At 40.4% G+C, this 22291-nt stretch overlaps 1 protein-coding gene across 1 annotated transcript; it reads right to left on the reverse strand.

The window, feature by feature from the left end:
* Positions 1 to 54: 54 nt before the first annotated feature.
* Positions 55 to 22026, reverse strand: farsb (phenylalanyl-tRNA synthetase subunit beta). The gene is made up of 18 exons (XM_084950218.1): positions 21915 to 22026; positions 17606 to 17661; positions 17288 to 17442; positions 16724 to 16796; positions 16486 to 16601; positions 12494 to 12644; positions 12301 to 12409; positions 12031 to 12101; positions 11882 to 11943; positions 11467 to 11518; positions 11304 to 11365; positions 9832 to 10039; positions 9635 to 9715; positions 9419 to 9511; positions 8783 to 8900; positions 8365 to 8517; positions 1377 to 1524; positions 55 to 1027 (listed from the first exon to the last, which is right to left on the reverse strand). The coding sequence occupies exons 1-18, from the start codon at positions 21970 to 21972 to the stop codon at positions 247 to 249; spliced, it is 2547 nt and encodes an 848-aa protein (XP_084806344.1). The 5' UTR covers positions 21973 to 22026; the 3' UTR covers positions 55 to 246.
* Between the last annotated feature and the right edge of the window lie 265 nt (positions 22027 to 22291).

Genomic DNA, 22291 nt, shown 5'->3' on the forward strand with positions numbered 1-22291 from the left:
TAAACAGGTGCAGATGACATGTGGAAAAAACAAAGATTCAGAGCACTCAAGTCACAAGTTTGAATGGCTTTAATTGTGTCTGAAGGCAAACCCTTTTGGACTTGTATCAAAGGATAAAGAAATGAAGCACCTGAGCATTAGCCTCTTTAATACAGTGAAGCTGGAATATTAACTGAACATTGCATTTATCACCCAGCTTACACCAAGTCCACAAAATCTCAGATGGCACCGTTCTGTCTCAGTGATTCAGATCTTATTGAAAGCAGCCACATCCACAGACTGAACATATTCCTCGAAGGCGGTGATGGCTTCCTCCAACATATCAGTGCCCACTTTATCGTCCTCCACCACACATCCTATCTGGAGCTTCTTGATGCCGTAACCCACTGGCACCAGCTTGGACTGCCCCCACAGCAGCCCGTCCATACTGATGCTGCGGACGCACTCCTCCAGCTTGGACATGTTCGTCTCGTCGTCCCAGGGCTTGACGTCAAGCAGGATGGAGGACTTGGCAATGAGAGCTGGCTTCTTGGATTTCTTGGCGGCGTACTCAGCAAGACGCTGCTCCTTGATTCTGGCCGCTTCTGCGCTCTCTGCCTCATCGTCCGACCCAAAAAGGTCGATGTCTTCCTCGTCGCTGGCATCATTTGGCGTGGCCGGGGGAGCAGCTGGGAGGACATACCGACTCTTGGCTGATGGAAGACGAGCTCTGTCTGTCTGGAAAGAGTTTATGTGGTTGTACCAGCGCCAGAGGTGGCAGAGCGTCGGTGAGGGAGGAGAGGGGATGGCGTCAAACACGATCATGTCAGCTTGGGATGCCACAAAGCCCTCGATGTAGCTTTTGTCAGCCAGAAAATCACTGAGAGCTTCGAGGCCCACTTGTGTGCTCACGTCACCAAACACAGTTTTTGTGGAAGTCGGGCAGGAGTGGGCGCTCTGCTGGGATTCATCTTGTGTGGGGAACCTGTGCTTGACGACTTCTTTCATGGGAACGTCGCGTGTGAGGGGAGTTTCAGCGGTGTGGCCACTGGAAGAACCAAGGCAACAGAGCAACAGGTAATGAGTCACTCAGTTTAATTACCATGCACTAACCCCAAGGCACAAATAGGCTAAATTAAGATCAGGCATGCATGCGCAAGCCCACACACAGACGCACAAACACATGCTACAAACACAATGGAGTGTTGTTAATTTTTAATCATTCTGACTTCAGTAAAAACAGCCCTGTTATTCTTATATAAAACAATGTTTCCACACAGTTCCGCACAGTATTGTCTCCTGATTAACCAACTAAAACGATCATCGGCAGCACACCTCCGTAACATACACCAAACAAACAGCTATATATGGTTTTAGGTTTAGGAAGGTAAAATCACAGGAAGGGTTCGATGTCCATCTCCAGGGCGGAGCAGGGCATTGTCAGCTCGAAGCGATTGATGACATCTGGATGAAGCACTCCGAGACGCCCGACGTTCTTTCCACGGACGAAGATATCAGCACAGCGACCGGGGAAAAAAGTGGAATCTGAAAGGGGGAAAAAATAAATAAACTTAACAGTTTGGCCCCACTTGCTTCTTGTTAAAGCCATTTTAGAAGAAAACATTGCAACAGTTATCTTTTTCTTTTAGAAATTAAGGAGCTCCAGGCAGCTTTCTCCTAATAAAAACCAACAGACTGATTCTAACAGTCAGACCACGTGTTCAATACAGACAATGGCCCTCATTTGCCATCATGAATATACATGTGTTCTTTAGTAATGGCCAATTTTGTTCATAATACAGTGTGAATGTTCATGACATTCGTGACACAGTAATTCTGAATTATAGCTGCTAAAGTAAAAAGCAGGAGAATTTCCACATAAGGAAGCTTTAAGAATAATGGTCAGAGTTTAGGCCAGAATGGCTACCTCGTCTCTTAAGATGTGACAATGGTTAAAAATGTGAGGCCTGGGTGGCAGCAATGAAGCAGGATTGTGTCCAATGACAAAAAAACAAAAAAGACTTGGAAAAATGAAGCATATGGAGCATCTAATCTTTTAGCCCAAGACAACGAACCAGCTACAATTACTGAAACATCCTAAAGGGCAGGGGTGGCCAACTAATCTACCCAAGGGGCCACAACTGGGACTGTTGTGGAGGGCGGTACCAAGCAGCTTATAAAGAAAGCTCATCAGTGTGGCCCTCCACCTAGTCCCAGTCTCTCACTGGTTTTACCCTTGGTAAATTTTTTAAAGATGGTCAAACTTTTTCCTTTCTTCTGTCTCGTCTTTGTATTTTTGAAACATTTTTGTTACATTACAATATATAAAATGATTGAAGTGGGGTTAGATAAATAAAACTGATTTGAAGGTCCACTGCCCTGATTGGATTCTGCTCACAAATAAAACAGCTTAAATTAGACTCCCAGGTCTTGGCTACTAACACCTACACCTGGCACCAACTTATACTCTTGCCACAGTCCAGACTGTTGAGCTCCCGCGAGAGCAACTTCTTTTGTTGGACAATTATCACCTCCACAAGCTTTTTGTACCTTACTGTGAAGCAGTTGTTGTTTTTTTGTTTGTCCCCCCACCCGTATTACTATCTAAACACCCAACTGTGATGATTTAGGTGTTTCTTGGATCCTGTTTGTTCCATAGTTGCAACATCTCCAAATGAGGCGTTTTGCCAGCTCCTTGGACATGCTTGGTGTTTCTCCTGCTTTACATTACAATGATCATGAGTCAAGTGCAGCATGTGGGCAACACTGTGCAGCTTTTCTTGTTCCTTGATCATAATTTGTTCACCCACGTTCATTATCACTGGTTAGCTGATAAGAACAAAGCCAAAACCTCGAAAGGCTTTACTTCCTGTGCATCTTTTTTTTTTTCCTTGAGAAGAAGAAAAAAAAAAAAAAAACACTTCAAAAACTGAAAACAGCCCTCTGGACTGAGTATGAGCTTGACTCTTACCGTTTATTACTGATCAATGATAAAGCACAGAAAGGAACACCATTTATGTGAAAATGTCATGGGTCATTACTCTGAAACAACCACCACTGGAGGCCATTTGACCATAATTGGCTTAGTCTCCCTCAGACATGATGCGGTAAGTGTGTCAGCATCTGGACTAACCAAAAAAAAAAAAAAAAAAAAAAAAGGTCACTTTGCTCCAGATGGGAAGAAAAATTTGCCATCGACACAAATATGAAAACACTTTTGTTTGTGTGAGAGGCGTTTTCTCACTTTGTTCAAAAAAAAAAAAAAAAACACTGACTGAATGACGGACTTGTCAGGAGATAACAAGATACAGGGGTTGCTATGACTACAGCCCCACACACTCTCACACAGACACGGCATTCTCCCATCGTGCACCGCTTCTTCCCACGCTGCCTTGCTAATGGGTTCCAGAGCCCACTGCTTAGATCTTCCATCACTGCTGTGGACGAAGGCTTACGACAGAAATGCATGAGCTTTCAAACACGTGTTGGGCTGCTAGAGCAGAAAACGTCGAGCAGTTATTTCAGTGCCTGTTAAATTAGTGGAATGCGCTTGCGTCAGTTCACACGTCATCTTCTTGCACCGTGAGCGGGATGCCATGGCAACTATATAAATAGCTCGGGTACATTTTAAATAACCAATCAGTCAATGAAAACCCTACACTTGAGCCCCGCCACTTTCCGCCCCCTCTCCTCCAACTTGCAGTGGAGCTTTCAGCGGAAGCTGCGGTTAGATCGGAGCATCATCAACAAGTCCAACTGGACAATTTATCACCATTATTTTATTTAGAGAGAATTCATACAAGTTCTTAATCAATTTAATGAGCAGCAAACTGCAATGAATGCCTCACTGTGTGAGCAGGTGCACATCTGAAATTAGTACCAATATAACTTTCATCAAATGAATTTCAGTAATCACTTTTATGTTCTTTGAGGCTTTTCCCTGCTTTTAATTCCACATTTTAGGAGAACTTGTGAATGAGTTAAAAATCCACCAAATCTTATTCCAGGTCTTGCTTTTATAGCTTCAGCCATCATTTCTGCTAATTATGATAAACAGTGTGCATTCCTGAGATATGATATAGTTCTACCCTTAAAATGAATTCAATCTAGGTAAGAGATTGCTTAGTTACAGCTGGGGATGGTCTACAGTTTTGTTATCACCATTAAAACTAATGTCAATAGCAGATGCATAATGTGTTTTGCTCATGCCAATGACAAATCTCTACAGCACAGAGGGAAAAATATTAGGCTGTGTATGTATAGACAGAAGAGCCTGGTTTGTAAAATGTTGCACATTTACAACAGCTTACTTGGTTATTTTTAGTACTGCTCACTGTTTTTGCCCAAGTAATTTTGTATAATGTATTGCTTCATATAAAACAGACCCGATCACTTGTTTCTGTGTTGGAACACCGAGTTACGTCACCTAAATCTCAGGACCTTTGTAAGAGGTGTCATTACCACATATAAACAGGAACAATAACCAAAGGACAGATTGAAAATAAGTCATTTAGTGTCATTAAACTGAGCCTTCATCCTGTGAACAATTTAGAAAGCACACCCACACAGACTGATCGCTCTAGGTGAGAAAGCGAACAAACATAGAAGACATGATACTAACAAATGGGCCGAGACCTCGCATTGGACACAGTTGTTAAGTGAAACGTGGGCATCTGTCATTTAAGTGTTTTCTGCTCTGCCTCTGTTCCCCTGACTCGTCATTTCATCTCCTTTCTGCACTGAGTGGTGGAAACACGACTGACATGTATTCCTGGGGAGCGGTGCTGAGGGAGCAGCAGAGCTGCTGATGGACACATCCTGAGGACATGTGTCTGCATCAGGTGGGCTATGAGACTGGGTCACGACCTTGTAATGGGTTTAAGGACATGCTGACATGTGTGGGGCTAATGGTGCATAGAGACTAGAGGAAAAAACAAATGGAGAAGGTAGAGTGAGTGGGAGTGTGTGTTCCAGTATGTTGTGCATGAGAGCAAACTGTGAGGATGTCCATTTCAGCTCCTGTTTGAAGTATGTGTGTTACTTTATGCCTGTCAGATGGCCAGTCTAAGCACCCGTGGGTGGGTGCTGTATGTGCCAGTCTGTCTCGTTGCTCGGCACTGCAGTGGGTGACGTGACTCCTGTGCTCCTCTCCACACTGCAGCCTATGCACGCTCTCATACCTACCTTCTTTCATCTGCCCCCCACCCCCAAGTTTTTATCTGTACCCTGTAGTTTTCCCCCCATTGTTCCTCTCCTATGTCTGCCTTCAATCCTCCCCACTCCTCTCTCTGCACTCATCTCTCATTCACCGATACTTGAGCCCATTGATTTGCAGTCTGAATGGGCCAGTACAGGCAGATATCCTACAGCGTGACCTTGCAAAGCCCAAAGGAGAGGTGGGGCCGAAGTGGTGGGTGGAGAGGTAAATAGGTAGGAAAATATGGGTCTGGGGGTGGGGGAAATGGAAAGAGGCGAGGAATCTAAAACTGAAATGAATGGATGAGAATCCCTCTGGGAAACTTGGGGAAGCTCAGATGCATACAGATTGGCCTGCAGTCGAACATTTCTGATTAACAATCTCATAGGAACAGAGCAACTGCATCAGAAACTGAGTCACACCTGCCATTCAAACTTAGCTTTACAGTAAATTTGACAAAGCTGGTCACGTGTCACCACATGTTAATATCAGTGGACTGTGAAGAAGAAAATGCATTCGCACTGTACAGTTTACAGCTTTCAAGTTCTCGGTGATTAAAAGAACCTTTCAGAATAAAAGGTCAGCAGATTTCTCAACAGGCTCCACGTGCTGATGCAATATGACTAATTTCATTCACAGTGACTTAAGAAAGAATCCCTATGAAAATGTGCTCAGATGCATTTCATCATTAGAGTGAAGTGAAGTGGTGTTCTGGGTCCATGACCCCGAAACACCAACGCTGATGTGACGCCTTTTATTTTTATTGAGCAAAGAGATGACAGGAACAGTTTAATGCCATCTGTACATGAATGTAAGAGAAAGAGGGTTAGACTGATTTATTAGGGTGATGGGATGTGATTGCTGGACTTGCAGGTAGACCAAGGAACGTAATATAATACGTGTTAAAAATCAGGGTGTCACAAAAACTGACACTGATGACACGTTATGAGTTCCCACTAAAATGGTATCTGGTATTTTCCAGGTGTTAGAGACACTGGATGACACCAACAACACCAACATGTCAAATGTTGGCATCAAGTGTAGATGCATTGGCAGCACTGCAGCTTTAACATCCTGGTGGATTTGAGCCAGGTCTGGATGGTGTGCATTAGAATGATTTACATGCAGTCAACTTCAAAAGTGATATCCTTAACAAAGAAACGTTTATAAAGAAATATTTTGGCATGTTTTAGTCACTATACCATTAATTATGAAGCACAGATTAAAAAGTGAAGCTGTGGTGTATTAGATCCATCTCTGCACACATAAGGAGAGAGATACTGAATCCTTGCCTGATGATTTCATTTGATTTTTTCACATTTGATGCAACACACCTCCACCTCTGGGTGACTGCACAGGCGGCCAGGTGGAAGGCCAAATAACTGCTGTCCAATTTATAAATACAGAGGAGCACCACCCATCTGCAGTGTTTCTATAATACAGACAATAGGGGACTCGACTCAATTGGTTCCACTCCTGTATAAAAGCAAGGCTGTCGATCATGATGTCATTTTGCCGTTACATTGTTGTCCTGTAACAACTACCTCATCATTGTGGATGGTTACTTTTACATATCTTAAACACATATTACACATGTAGAGTTAAACACACAAGGTAAAAGTAGGCTAATGAGATGCATTAGCCAACTTAACAGTTGTAGTTTCGCACAAAAACAGCAGGCCACTGGGCTTGTAAGACTTTGGATCTGGAGAAAACTAATTGTGAGGGTGACTTAATTCAACAATTGACCCTTAATAGTACCATATTGTTAAAATTTTACTGTTATCATTGGCTAAATGTGCTGTAGTGCTACTCTTCACGATGTTAGCCAAGTCCTGCTCACTAAATAGTCTACTATCAATAACAGAGCTCAAATAACATAAGATTTCTAAACATAAAAATATCTGATGATTATTGGTCACTGTTCATATTTTCAGCTGTAGCAGAATGTTTAAGTGAGGAAGCTCTAAAATCCTTCCCACACATCTTTCAGATTTTTGGATGCAACTCACTCTGCAGCTTTCTAAAACAGACAATAAAACATAAGTCATAACCTCTTCTTACAGGAATTGGTGAGCAATCTGGAGGTGAGGAAGGAAGCGGGGGTTGACCTTCACTCCAGTTCTTTATGTCCCAAAATAAATACATTTTAAAAAAAGAAAAAGAAAATAGAAGCCGGTCAGTCTATTCCAGAAGAGACTGGTCTGGGTAGGACTGAACATGGACAGTTGCTACAGTAGCTTATATTTTCAGAGGGGAAACCCGGTCATGCTCTCCATTAACTTTTTATTGAGCGAAGGTGGCTACTTGACAATTCTGTGTGCTAGCAAAAGAAAAAAAAAAAAGTGTGTGGTCAGTTTTACACACACACAAAGACCTGTTCTTCCTGCTCAGGCACTACAGCATGAAGAATGGGGAAAATAAAGGATCCTAACCCTGTCTGACTACATGTGTAGCAACCATGTTGTCAATGATAACTCAAAGATCTAAATGTTAGTTTTGGGCCACGACTTCCAAGTAATCAGATGTTGTGCTCAAAAATGCAATACCATGCAACATAAGATAAAAATAGACAGAAACTACAATGTGCTGAAGTTACAGCATAACTTCTGATTTATTACTCCGTGGTTATCCGTCTATGATTGCAACTCCTGACGTGTTTTTTGATTTAAACAGCCCAAGCAACTACCGATTATTCACAATCCATAACTCTAACTTTAAAAAAAAAGCCATCAATCCATTTTCATATCCATGCCAATCACTACATCACCCCTATACCTTGTGTATACATACACAAGCTCCTGTATATCCTTCCTGTGGAGTTACCCTCACCACTGATGATGCAAGCCAGTGTGGAATTGAAACAGAACTGTGCAGCTCACTGCGATGTTAAATGTTCCCTCACAATAAAGCATGTACATGCTGCTCTCATAGCAAACACAACAATGCAGTTGCTGCTAGTCAAAGACTGGATTTACATAATGTCAACAAAACCTGCCTTTTATCATCACGAGGCGGATTAATTCATTCAACAGCTTGTACAGAAACAAAAGATCACGTGGTTTGAAATCTGTGGCTGGGATTTTCTCTGCCTTCTACAAATCCAGTCTTTAGTTATTTACCAACAAAGCTAGGCAGTACATACATTCCTATAGGCCCACACCCCCCTTCATCTCCACGCTTCTTACCATCTGCAGTCTGGATGTGGTAGCCTTCTCCTCGGGCTGGCTTCACCTCCAACAGCTGCATGGTTCGGTCCAGTAGGCCGTGGATGACCTCAAAACCCGGACTCTTGTTGTAGTAAACAGCACAGAAACGTCGGCTGTTTCTCGTCCCAACATCTGGGTGGAAGGATGAGAGACATAAGAAACAGTTTCTACAATAAAGCTAATACACACAATTCAGTATGCCACATTTTAGGTTTTTTTTAATCCTTTATATTTATTAAAACATTCATCGACCCTTCTTTAAGTAAATCTATCAACTTCAACTACGATTCCACTTGATCTAATTTGTAATGTCTAGGAAAGTTTTCATCTTTCCAAAACTGTACAACTCTACATGTAATAAAAATGTCTCCATCACTTCAGATTTGTTGACGCCTACCTTTGGTCTCATCCTTTAGCACCACGTCTGATATCTCAAACAGTTTGAGGGGAAGTGGCATCTTCCTGTTGGCTGCTATGGTTTTCAACAGGCCTGGCAGCAAGGTGGTGCGCGCCACCTGGTGGGGAAAAAAACAAAACAAAAGCAAAAAAAAAAAAAAACAGGTCAAGCTGGAAACAGGCCTGCAGTTCCTTATGGAGGAAGAGGACGCCCTCTTATGGAACAATCACAGTACAACATTGCGCTTCTGATTAGTTCTCAACTTCTCAAAATCATCCCAGCATTAAACGTCTTTACCTTCTTCATTTTAAACTTAAGGAGAGAAATTTTAAAATGCACCTATAAACATTATTTGGAGTTGAAACATTTGTACAGTACATTACACAGACAGTGAAATGAACACCTGCAGATGACATGCTGAACATTTCCGAATTTCACTGCAGCCTGTTGTTTGCAGTTTACTGTACAGTGTAAATATCCAATCACATAATAATCTAAAAAGACCAATTAATGCTCAAACGAAAAAAAATCTACTCTTTAAGTTACTTTGAGGATAAAAATGTGACTCTCTTGTCTTTTTTAAAGGCCCAAAACACTTCACCATTTCATTTTTGTCTCTGTTTGACTGTATATTACCTGGAACTCAGCAGTCTTGGGGTTGGAGATATGAACTGCCCTCATCTCCGAGATCTTCTTGCCAAGCTTGTCTGCAATATCTTCTTGAGAACACTAAAGAAAGAGAAGATGAAAAAAATTTGAGGATTTTTTTTTAAAGAGAGACAAAAAAAAACACCCTGAACAAACAAAAAAAACAAAACAAACCAAGACAAAAGTTATATGATTTTTTTTTACCAGGGCAAAGTTGAGGGCCTCTGTAAATCCAGCGGCTGCCAGGTCTTGCCTCAGCAGCTCTGTCAGTTTATTAAGTGGGAACTGTGAACAAATACATAAGAATGCACATGCTTGATTAGACACACTTGATTGTTTAATTAACTCAGCATTTGCTTACAGTAATGCACCATGTATAGAAAACAAGCAAAGTCAGCTACCTGGTTGGCTACAGTGTAGGTGCGTGGGGTGGTGCGGGTAATGTTGTTGAAACCGTAGGCAATGGCGGCGTCCTCCATGATATCACAGGCGTGGATGATGTCCGAGCGAGTGGGTGGGATCTCGACCTCAATCTCATCACCGACGGCGGTAGCCTGGGAGAGCAGGCACATCCTGGTCAGCAGCTGAGCAATTTTCTCTGTCGATTCACTGTCAGGAGAGGGGGAAAAAAAGTGAGCCTTTTCATGTTACTGAACGTCCGCTGACACCAAGCATGAAATGCTTTAGTACCAAGACTCAAATGCAGAGTGTGAGTATCATTTTAAGAACATATACTAATAAACTGAAACTTTTCAATGGAAAGTAAAAACGTGGCTACAGACAGTTCCCACTGGGCCCAACATGGATTTATAGTCTGACAGAGTGGAAAAAATCTGTTCATCAATAGTTAAACATATGTTTGAAATTTGGTACGATGTGATAAATCACTGATAAGATCTTTGAACTCAGCCCCACAAGGGTTAACCAACTTATCATACCAGGAAAGGGAGATGCTACATTTGAGCTTTGGTCATGAAAATTTTCCAAATCGGTCTCCTTCAAACACTGATCTTAGCATCTTCTGAGGCATTAAACTACTTTAAAATTCAAATCAAACTTATCCTGAGTAAAAAAAACAAAACACACTGAACATACAGCTCAGACTAACACACTGTACTTGGTTAATGTGAACATATGTAAATCTGCCAAGTTAAACCATTGTAATAAATGTACACCAGACATATTTACTAAATGGACAGGGGCTACAGGAACACCGCCTCACTGTATTAAACATTTTAGCGTTCAGAGTGACATGTCTGACAATTTTTAATTTTTATTAAATCTATTAAACCTAAAAATTACAGTATTTAAACTTGGGAAAGTTGCTCAAAGATGAGTTACCTAAAACTGGCCAATCAGCAGCTATTGTTCAGTTTTAGGTAACTCTGCTCTCCATATATCAGTTAAAAATATACAGTGCTGTGAAAAAGTGTTTGCATCAACAGATCTGGCAGTAATCAGGCCTCAGTGTGACCACTGAAATTGAACTAAACTTTTGTAATTTAACAAGGTAGGTTTGGAAAGCGTTTTTCTCTTACTTAAGGAAATCATCACTTTAAAAACTGTTTCACATTTTCTCAGATCATCGTTGTTTAATATTAAGATTTATCTGACAATATGAAACATAAGTGTGAAAAGAAATCAGAAAGAATTTTAAAGAGGGGTTTCTTTCTGTTTATCTGTACCGGCCTATATTGGAATGTAAATTCAGATTATCATTGTCTTACGTAAATTTTTGTTAATCTGAAACATGTAAGCGTGATATTTATTTTTAAGCTTTATTATTAATTTTCTTTTTTAAAAAAGCATTTTATCCATGTGTTTCATATGCATCTCAAACTTTGATAATTACACTTATACATAAATGACTTACTTGATGCCAACTTTCTGGTTAATGAATTTACCAGACAGCTTCTCCTTCCTGTAAGCCAGCTCCTAAAGTGTAAACCAAAAATCAAGAGACAAGAATTAAGAGCCATTCCAAGAAATTAGTGTCACATGTGTCACATTTCGGATAACTGTGAATGATACAGTACTGGGTATATGCAGGTCTTGCCATCTGGGTACACCACTTCAGCCTCCTCTACCCTGAGGGAGAAAGAAGAAAACATCACACCAATTGTAATATTCAATGAAGTCAAAGCCGGGCTGAATTTAACAACACAGACAGACAGGAAGTCGGTGAAATAAAGTACAGCTTGTAGATGGGCTTTTAAAATGATATCCAGTAAACTGTGACAGCTGTTGGCAAACAGCTGCTGTCACATCACACAGCAGAGCATGGTAAAAAGTGAAAATATGACTCACTGCTAATGTAAACCTCTACAACACTATACTACACACTCAGCAACATGTCCATCTTCAATCCTGAACAAGCATAAGTGACCTGACATCCCATTTATTGTCTGCCTGCAAACAGGAAAGCCAGCATTTCAGGAAGACGTGACATACGTGAAAGGCTGAGCACAATACTCGCTGAACATGGTCACCATCATGTCCAACACAGTCTTCGCCTGTAGGAAACATGATCAAGTTAAAGTCAGTTTCTCATGACAGTGGTGATAAGTGACAGATTTATTGTTTTCTTTTCTCAACTGTACCTTGGCCTGGTCTGTTGCTGTGCACTCAATGAAGACATTTTTAGTCTTCAGGGAGATTTTTGAATGGTCCCCTGAAACAAACAGCACTTCATTTTACTGGAAACATTTTAAGAAGCGTTACTACTTTCCTATTTTAATCTTCTCTAACTACAGACCCTGAGCATTTATGAACTAAATATATTAATTGTATACTGTGTAATCTAATCTAACACAAATTTTTGAATAAAAAAAAGAAAGAAAATGAAAGCAGAATGAGGTCACAGCGCTCACCGTTGATAATAGGAGGCATAGACAGAACAACGCCGTTGCTGTCGTAGATGACGGGGTACACAGGTTTGTCTTCAATAATGTGAAGATAATGCCTCAAGTGGCTATCCGTCTGTAGGAATCAGCAGAACATCAGTGAGTTAGCTAAAACTACAAACTGCCTGTGTGACCCACAATGAGTCATTCACCTGCTCACCTTATAGAGGCTCATGAGCTGGGTGGCCGTGTACTCTTTGGTCTGATTGAGGGGCTTGAAGGAGATGTTTCCTGGACGTTTGGCTGTGTACGTGAAAGGACCAGAGATGGTATCCAGGTCATGGGTCCCAATCGCCACCAGGCTCCTCTTTCTGCACAAACATAATAAATGGTATTAAATAGGGATGGACCAATCCAATATTACGTATCGGTCCGATACTGACCTAAACTACTGGATCGGATATTGATAATTAATAATTAAAAATGTAATCAGCTCATGACCTTAGCACGTCAGAGCAGTATGCGTCATGTGATAGAGCGGCTGTGTTGTGCGAGAGCTGTCGGCTGTCTGGTGGAGCATTTGGAGCCTTGCTATGTGCTTCCAAACTGGCATTTCATCTCCGAGAAAGCTATCCCAGAGAAGTAAAGCAAGTGTGTAAGTTCATCTCTGAATGTTTGTAAAGCATTCTCACGTTAAGCTTAACAACCGATATATGGAGCGACTGCCTCTTCTTCCCTCTCCTGTTGCTATTTGAAATCACGAAACTGATCAATGATCGGCTGACTGGCCTTTCTGTCACGAGTCCCGTCTCTCTTGTTGGTTTATCGCCCACGGCCAGAAAGAGGAAACGAGCGGATAAACAACAGCAACACGTTTAAGCTTGATAAGCTGTTGTTAGAATTTATTTAATATTACTTTCTACATCAGGATCCTTTTCTACATAGCTGAGAGCAGGTAACTGTGCAGGGGCGGGTCTAGCAAAAAGACAAAGAAATACTTTTCTTTCTTATTCTCATTTAAAATGTCTAGTTTTTAATAAATAATTATCTGAATCTTACAACCAAAGTTTTCATCTGATGTAAACTGCATAAAGTCCATTATTGTATATAGTAACTATTAAGTCTAATAGTTAGTAGGTTATAGTACTTTTTCCTTTAGGAAGGTACCATCTGTGCAGTCTGCAATTCTGTTGAAGAAAGATGTTGAATCTATTTAATTATTCTTGAAAAATAATTGATTTTTGTGCAGTTTTTTTTTTTGTTTTGTTTACATGTGCATTAAATTAAAGTCGATTACATCGATTAAGCATCATGAGTCAGAGGGTGGGCGGTTGTTCCCTATGTTTTTTTGCTGGGAGTTGGCAACCCTATTAGTTAGGGGAAATATTAAACAACCTAAGTACTCTTTAAAATAGGAAGGGATAGGGAGGATGGTGTAGGTTTAAGTTTATTAGATTGATCAGTATTGCTGAACTATGAAATATTTTGTGTGCAGTGTATTTTTTGCATACAGGTATAACAGAATAGCTTTAATGTTTTGCTTTTTAATACTTGAGTAGGAACTTCTACAAAATGCAGCAAAATATTTAAAAAAACAGTTTTATTGATGATAAAATACACAATCGGATTCATATCGGTATCGGCAGATATCCAAATTTATGATATTGGTATCGGATATAAAAAAGTGATATTGTGCCATCTCTAGTATTAAACAACAACAAATGGCCCCAAGACAACACTTTCATTTGTTTCAATAACTACTAGACAGTAGAGTTCCACAGCCCAGGACAAGATAGGATATTAAAAAACTAGTATTAAATTGATACCTGAGCTGAATTGGTATTTGTGTAACATTTATTAATTTATTAACACTACCAATGTTTTCAAATGTTCTGATTGTGAAAGGATTTTGCTCTCATTTGCAATTAAAAGCTGATGTGATGTGAAGTGTAACACATGGTTAGGAATACATGTTAAAAAGAAAACAAAAGAAAAAAAACCCTAGGCATCAAAGGAGCCTCTATTTTCATCTCCAACAAAAAGGCTGAAAATCAGTTGGGTGGATGCCCATGCGGCATGTTCGAGACAACCAGGCCTGGATGAGTTAGATCAGTGTTTCCCTACCACTGTGCCACTGTGATAATCTTCCACGGCACATAGGTGTGCCATGAGAAATGATCAGGTGTGCCGTGGAAGATTATCTGGTTCAACCTGATTAGTATTCCAAGCGATCAGTGTGAGTAACAGGCAGAACAATTACATTCTCTTCCACTAGAGGGCAGTATAACTACTCTGCTCTAATTAAATGGGTTGAAGAAAGTACATAATAGTCATGCTGTGAGTGAGACAACGCAGCACGTAATAGCAATAGATAAATATTTGAAAAGAAAAAGTTGTCAATCTAACCTGGGTTTTGGAGAAAATCCCGACACAGATGAAGGCCCTAGCATGAAGTAGTGGTTAGAAGGGGTCAAGTGTTTCCTGGACTTCAGGAAGACCAGGAAACACTTGACCCCTGTTTCAATCCAGAGGGTCAGTGTTGACATTGTGGAGGACTATAAATACCTTGGAGTACACACTGAAAATAAACTGTACTGGGCTACAAACACCACAGCACTTTACAGAAAGGGCCAGAGTCGTCTCTATTTTTTGAGGAGACTGAGGTCCTTCAACATCTGCCAGAAAATGCTCAGGATTTTCTATGAGTCTGTTGTGGCCAGTGCGATCCTCTGTGCTGTTGCATGCTGGGGGAGCAGGCTGAGGGTCGTAGATGCCAACAGACTCGATGAACTGATTCGTAAGGCCAGTAATGTTGTGGAGATGGAGCTGGACTCCCTCAAGGTGGTGTCGGAGAGGCGGATGTTGTCCAAGATAAAGACAATGTTGGATAACATCTCCCACCCACTCCATGACATGCTGGTCAGTCACAGGAGCACGTTAGGTGAAAGACTGAGGTTACCGAAAAGCACCACTGAACGACACAGGAAATCATTCCTGCCTGTGGCCATCTCTCTGTACAACTCATCCACACTGTTTACTGCAACAGCTACACCCTTCTTGCACATGTTCTTCCTCTTCAGCTATTTATTAATAAGTGACTTTTATGTATGTGTATGTGTGTGTATATATATATATATATATATATATATATATATATATATATATATATATATATATATATATATATGCTTGCTGCAGGGGTCACTGTGACAGCCCTCAGTGAGCTGCTTGATTAAAACATGGTATCAGAGAAGGTTAACAGCTCTGCATATTTTATTTGAAATTCTGTAGCTTTCTGCCAGGTTTTGCTGTATATAAAACAAATTGCAACGAAATGGGAGCAGCTACAAAATTAGCTTTACTTCATGTTGGAGATTGGTAATCAGGTGGTTTGATGAATGACTCCTGCCAACTTTTTCACAGTAAAGGGGTTTAATAGTGGTTACTGTAATAAATCTATTTGAGCTCACCATCTCATTAACAGCACCGCCTTTTCACTCTTTCCTGTATGTGTACAGAAAAGCTCCACGTTAAATTATGACAGCAAATTTGTCACTGTTGTTGTTGTGTTATCGGTCTTTTTCTTGAAAACTGGGGGCTCCCTGGGGTTAATGTTGTCACACTTTTTATTGACACGCTTGCTCCTAGATGTTTTTGCTCAAGGTGCCGTTTCACTGGCAAATGTATGTGGACCATACAAGGCAACAGAACGCCACAGCACTGTTTTGTAAATAAAGCATCAAAGTAAAAAAAATAGCATCCAGGATTTTTTGTCATATCTAGTTACTTGATGAATCATCAAGTAAATTTTACACAAAATAAGGAGTAGTATCAATAAAAAGTAAACAATCAAGTTCTTACGAAACTCATCCTTAGGCATGTGCAAAATCAATCTTAGGCAACATAGGCCCTGATGATTTTTGGCTCTGCAGTGAGTTTCATGAGAGTAAAACTATCATCACAAAACATAAGTGTTGTTCTGCAAGATTTATTACTGGGTCTAATCAAAAACATTCTTAGTACTTTTAAATAAGTATATTATGTCTTTAGTTGCCTAACTAGGTGACTTAGGACAGTAACAAGTGTCAGAGGTAATGGCAGCAGCATGTTGGTCTTTTCATTGTAAATAAAGCTGCAGCTAGGCATTTAGACTCAAATTTTTAAAGGAAACACATTCATGTTATATATAGTAGGTGGTTGGTGTGCTCTCACCTGCAAATGTTCTGATGTAGTTTCTCCTGCAGCTCAATGAAACTGTCATAGCGCTCCTGTGTGAAAGTGATGTTCCTCAAGACTGCTGCCACAGCGTGGGGTCGCACTGCTTCCGTCTGAGGGGAGTGAAGCGCCGCAAACATAGGGTCAACAGGCAAATCGCACTGATACTTGTTCTAGGTTACAAACTATTTTTTTTCTTGTTAAACATTTTACAATTGTGAACATCTCCACACACCTCCTTAGTGATGATCAGCTTCTGAGGCTCCCCACTGAGTGGGCTAACACGTTTGTATCGGGGCACCTCCAACCTAAAACAAAAACACAATCTCTGCGGTTAGAGGGAAGAACAGCTTTAACTCTCAGTGATGCCGCAGTGTTCGTTTGACTTTGGGACCTGAAGCAGACAGAGTTTTGGACCTAGATTACTCTGCGAGGCTCCTGACTACGGTAGCTGTAATGTTTCAACAATCCATTCGACAATCCATCAAGCACTTCGTAGCTTACACAAGTCGTACTAAAACATTTTTTTACAGATTTATGAGCGCCATGTACCACATAAAATTGGTTCAAGGTTAGTAAGCACAACCAGAATTCATACATAAGGCGCACCGGATTATAAGGCGCACTGTTGATTTTTGAGAAAATTAAAGGATTTTAAGTGCGCCTTATGGTGCGGAAAATACGGTACACAAAACAAAAAAACAAAGTGCTGGTCAATCACAGCAACAAAACTTGATATATAAATAAATCTCTTATCATTTATTTCAGGTTAAGCCTGTTAAAAATTGCAGAAACGCACTTATTCTTGAAGACCTGCAGTCCACGAACCAGTCCTTCCAGACATAGCAGATCATAGCGGTTAGCTGGTACATCGATCTTATACAGGATCACATCAGATGCTCCTGAGGCCTTAGTGTCACCCTGCTCTCTGCTGATTATCTCTTTCTCAGAGGTCTGTAAAGCAGATGGGGAAGAGGAACTTCAGCATGCCAGAATTCAGACACAAATGTAAACAAATCAAAGAACTGTACTTACATCTCTGCAATAACAGAGCATTACTGTATTACTTTATTAACCACAAATAGCGAGCTGTTCGTATTTGATGTCATGTACTTACAATTTCATCCAGCTCCAGCCCAAACTCAAAGCAAAGCTCGTCAAACTCCTCATCAGCTAAAACAAAAGGCAGACAGGCATTATTAGAAGATATTTACTGGCACATGTCACAGCAGCCTGCTCACATTTAACCCTCTGGGCTCTATGCTGGCCATTTGTGTACACTTCACTTTCTTCAATTTTTCACTATTTTTTTAATTTTCCAACTTCAGCTCCTTAATTATATCAATAATATACACTATACATGCAGTTATTCCTGTTGGCTCTATGGTGGCCACTTTTGGCCAACTGAAACCCATTTTTTAATTCCTTATTACTGACTAAATCATGTAATTTAGGTAAAATTCCTTTCATTCTAAGCTCAACACATGAAAATTGTAGCTTTCAATGTTTTTTACTAAATTACGTCATTTACCCATTTTTAGTCAAACGAGCAATTTAATGTAATATTCTTAGTTTCCAATAGGGGCATATGATGGCTTACCAGACTCCAATGGACCAAAAGAATGACACAGTTTTGACACAGGTTTGATCTTGAGGATGTCAGATAATAGTTTGTGTTTGTGCATGACATTGCAGCAGAAATATGTATTTGCAAGACAGAGTGAAAGAAATTATGATGCATCAAACATTACATAAGCTGAAGTGAATTTATGTTGATGCAGGCTATGGAGCTTTTAGTTTCCACAGCAAACTTAACTTTGAAGAAAATGCTAAAAGCACCTTTACTCTTGTACTTTTCATTTAAAAAAAAAATACCATACCCAAAATATTAACTCTCAAAATAATAACAACAACAACAACAATAATAACAATAATAATAATAATCACAGGACATTTTGGAGAGTTCACAGCTAAAGCTGCACCAGAAAAAACAACACCAAACACTGTTTGTAAATCTGTCCTTAAGTTTATGCAGGTGCAGTCAGTGCTACTGCTATAAGTAAGCCTAACAGCAAGAAGGGCATCACTGCTTCAAGCAGTGTCTATACGATCTGGTCAGAGAGCAAGGACAGCAAGGAGTCTTCTGCCCTTGAAGAAAAGACATCTACCCAAGATGAAGATACTTCTCTCCAGAAGATGAGGAGACAATCTCCAAATAGGCTGAGCGCATGATGACGAGTTCTAGCCAGTGCCCGACTCCTCTTCTTCAGGGGGATCGGGTTATGTGGGGGGCTCTTTGCAGACACATGTTGGATGACAAGACTGGAAGTTCCCAAGAAGTGAAAAAGGGAAAGGGGTCCAGATTCCAACTGACAGAGGAGCTCCAAGGACAAAATGACAACATCTTTACTTCGTTCATCCAGGCAAAGGAACTCCACAGATTAAAAACTGGCTCTGGCTCAGGGGAACCAACCCAGAGCTACCTCCCCAGCTCCTACACTTGCAACAGAGGAAGATTTTGTTGTCTGTCTTTGCCTTCACCAAAACTACCATGGCGGTATCCTACATGGCCAAGTAAGGGAGGAATGTGCTTCTTTTGAGCACAACACACAGGGAATAAGCAGTCAGTGATGGGGAAAAGAGGAATTCTAGAAGCAAGAAGCAATGCTGGACTACAATAGGCACAAATACAGTATGGATGACCTAGACAGGATGTTGGGACCTCGAGCTGTTGAAGGAAAACTAGCTGCTGGCTCTTTTCTACAATCTCCTAGAAGTCTTGGAATACAATGCCTTTGTCCCGTGGAAACCACTTCACAGGAGTGGTAGTCTACTAAAACCTACAAATGAAGAGTGATCCTGGAAGAGCTGGGGCACTGCTGGTGACTTCAACAATTGCAAGATGGCCTTCTCCCCGATGCTCATCAGTTGCTTCTGCCATTTGTCCCAAGATACCATAGTCTGAACCAGAGTGTGACCCCACCAACAAAATGAGAAGTGCAACAGGTGCACCTGCAAGATTAGAACAGCAACCACTTGCTCCAGCTGTGGAAAGAGCTCTATACTGTAATTAGCACTAGGGCTGTGTGATATGATGAAATATATCAGTTGACGCAATGAAAATATCTATTGTTTCAAATTATACGCTATTGTTTGTTTCGTGGTGTTGAAAAATACAAACACAAGTTTATGGCAATATTTTTTCATCTTCATCTAACTTCCTGCTAACTTCGAACTCCGTTAAATTTAATAAATTCTGTTTTCATGGATGCCTGGATGTTAAACTTAATTGTTTCACCTGGTAAAGCAGCAACGGTGATCATTTTATTAAAGTTGAAAGAATTTTTAACGGCATCACTGAAAGTTAAAAACTCTTAGTGATGCCGAAGTGTTCGTTTGACTTTGGGACCTGAAGCAGACCGAGTTATGAACCCAGATTATTCCGCGAGGGTCCTGACTACAGTAGCTGTAATGCTTCAACAATCCACCAAGCGGTGCGCCTTCGTAGCTTACCAAAGTCGTACTAAAACATTTTTTGACAGATTTATGAGCGCTGTGTACCACATAAAATCGGTTCAAGGTTAGTAAGCACAACCAGAATTCATACATAAGGCGCACCGGATTAGGCGCACTGTTGATTTTTGAGAAAATTAAAGGATTTTAAGTGTGCCTTATAGTATGGAAAATACGGTAAGTTACTGAAAAGGTGCTTATGCTTAAAGTGCTTTGGCACTCTTTGGCAATAACGTAGATAATGTTAAAACTTAATCATCCTCTCAGCCTCCTCTGACGACCTGTTTGCTGCTGCCTGCCGCTGAAAGGCAGCGGGAAGAGGGGATACTTGAGCAGTGCATTTATCGCAGCATATAATGTTTTTTCTGGATACACTGTGCTTTTTCAGCATTTCAATTTGAAATGTATTAGCACCAGTCACAAATGCAGTATTGCCGGCCATGGTCTTTCCACACTCATGACAGTAAATGCAGTGCATCATGTTGTCAGCTTTACTGTATCTTAGCCAGGGAAACTGGTCAAGCCACTCTCTTTGAAATACTTTGTATACACTTTCCCCCTTTTACTTTCAGTGGGCTCTGGCTTGGAGTCGATCGTATGAGGCTCATTATCTGATGCTGTCTCCGGACCAATGTTAGACATAACCTGAGAGGTTGATGGCTCCGTGTCAGAGCACTAGCTATGAATTTCAGATGGCTCAGGCCTTAACGAAAAAGTAATCAAACGTTCTTTTCATCTTTTCTCATTATCCACAGCTACGTCCACTTCTGTCAGGCCTAGGCTACTCACTAGAGCTGGGTATTGTCACTGATTAAACACAGCGAAGATTTTCCTGGCCTGGCTTTTTATAGCAGATAACTGCCTTAAAAATATTCTGCAGTAGATCAAAAACTGAAGAAAACCATGAATCAACATATGAACATTACCCGATGCTGCTGAAGTGAAGCACAGCAAAGTTAGATGTTTTATTTGAGACACAGCCAAGCATTTTGCAATTTGGCATAATTTTAAAGAGTTTTAATTTCTTCGGTATTAAACAGCAGAAATTATGCTTTCTTGTCGGAGGTCATTTTTGGAAACAAAAAACAGCGGCCGACAGCACTGTACATGACTTGTGCGTAATAAGCGAATAATACACAAATAAAGCGAATAATGCAGAAAACAGATTTGAGATACTGGTCATGAAGTACACTGAGAGAGAGCTGTGCAGGAAGTATGATTTTATCGTGGTGGAAGCAAAACAGCGAAAGTAAGAGGGAATTCATGACAATGTTTATCTAATCGATTACATGTCCCAGACCCCATTAACAATACAAGAAAATCAAGCAGCACTGCAAATATATGAAATGGTCATTTTTGATGTTGTCCTCCAACAAGTGCATTGTACAAACGAACGTAATGACTATTTTACATTTATAAAAAAAAAGATGATAAAAACTGATGTTAAAGACTTTATGCAGTAAAAATAGCAACAAAACATAAAAATAATAAAAATTGCAGACCTAATCTGTTGGTGGACACTTTTGGCAACGAACAAGCTGACAGGATAGTGATTCTGAACAAACCCAGAGGCTTAAATGACAGGAGGAAGCGGAGGAAATGATGCAATCACGCTGTCAGTCAACAGGCAGATAGAAATGAACTAGTACTATTTCCTTATCGCAAAAAATACATAAGTTAACAAATAAACCAAAATAAACTCGCCATCAAATAAGTGGTACTTTCTTTAATAATTACAAATGAAGGCAGTTAAAATTAGCTGTACAGTTCATGAGCAGCTGCTACATTGCTAACAATCAGACAGCGAGTTCACAACGTACTGACCTAACTCTGTCGTTTAGAAGCAAAAATAAAAAAGAGAAAACAGACGAGCAAATTAAAGGTTACCGGAAAATACAGTAAATATGACTTACTGTAACTTCTACCCAAAGCTTTGAATAGAAGATCCCGTTTAACTCCGACAGTTGGCATGTTCGCTGCTAATGGTCACCAGCTATGTGGAGGAAAAGGACCCTCACTAGCCGGTTGTAGTTGTCTGCAGAGGTGCCTGAGTGATTATTCTTTTTTTTTTACTCTAACAAAACTTTATTTAGAATTTAACATAGGCCGTTATGTTCATTCTTAATATAAGGAAAACGTTTAGATATATATTTGTTCAATTTTTGCAATGCAGCATGTGAGCTCCGGGACACAGACCTACAAAAAGGTTAAGCTATTTATTTACAGCTTTTTAGCTATTTAATTTTACTTCAAACAATCGGTAACACATTGTTGCGTGCTGGAGAAATCA

The sequence above is a fragment of the Perissodus microlepis genome, chromosome 14 (assembly GCF_051167445.1).
Source record: "Perissodus microlepis isolate ML-2025 ecotype Zambia chromosome 14, ASM5116744v1, whole genome shotgun sequence".
NCBI lineage: Eukaryota > Metazoa > Chordata > Actinopteri > Cichliformes > Cichlidae > Perissodus > Perissodus microlepis.

Coding starts and splice junctions, on each gene's coding strand:
- farsb (XM_084950218.1), bottom strand. CDS start 21,972: ATGCCAACTGTCGGAGTTAAACGGGATCTTCTATTCAAAGCTTTGGGT. Junction 17,662..21,914: donor AGCTTTGGGTAGAAGTTACA/GTAAGTCATATT, acceptor CTTTTGTTTTAG/CTGATGAGGAGTTTGACGAG. Junction 10,040..11,303: donor AACCAGAAAGTTGGCATCAA/GTAAGTCATTTA, acceptor CTCTCCTGACAG/TGAATCGACAGAGAAAATTG.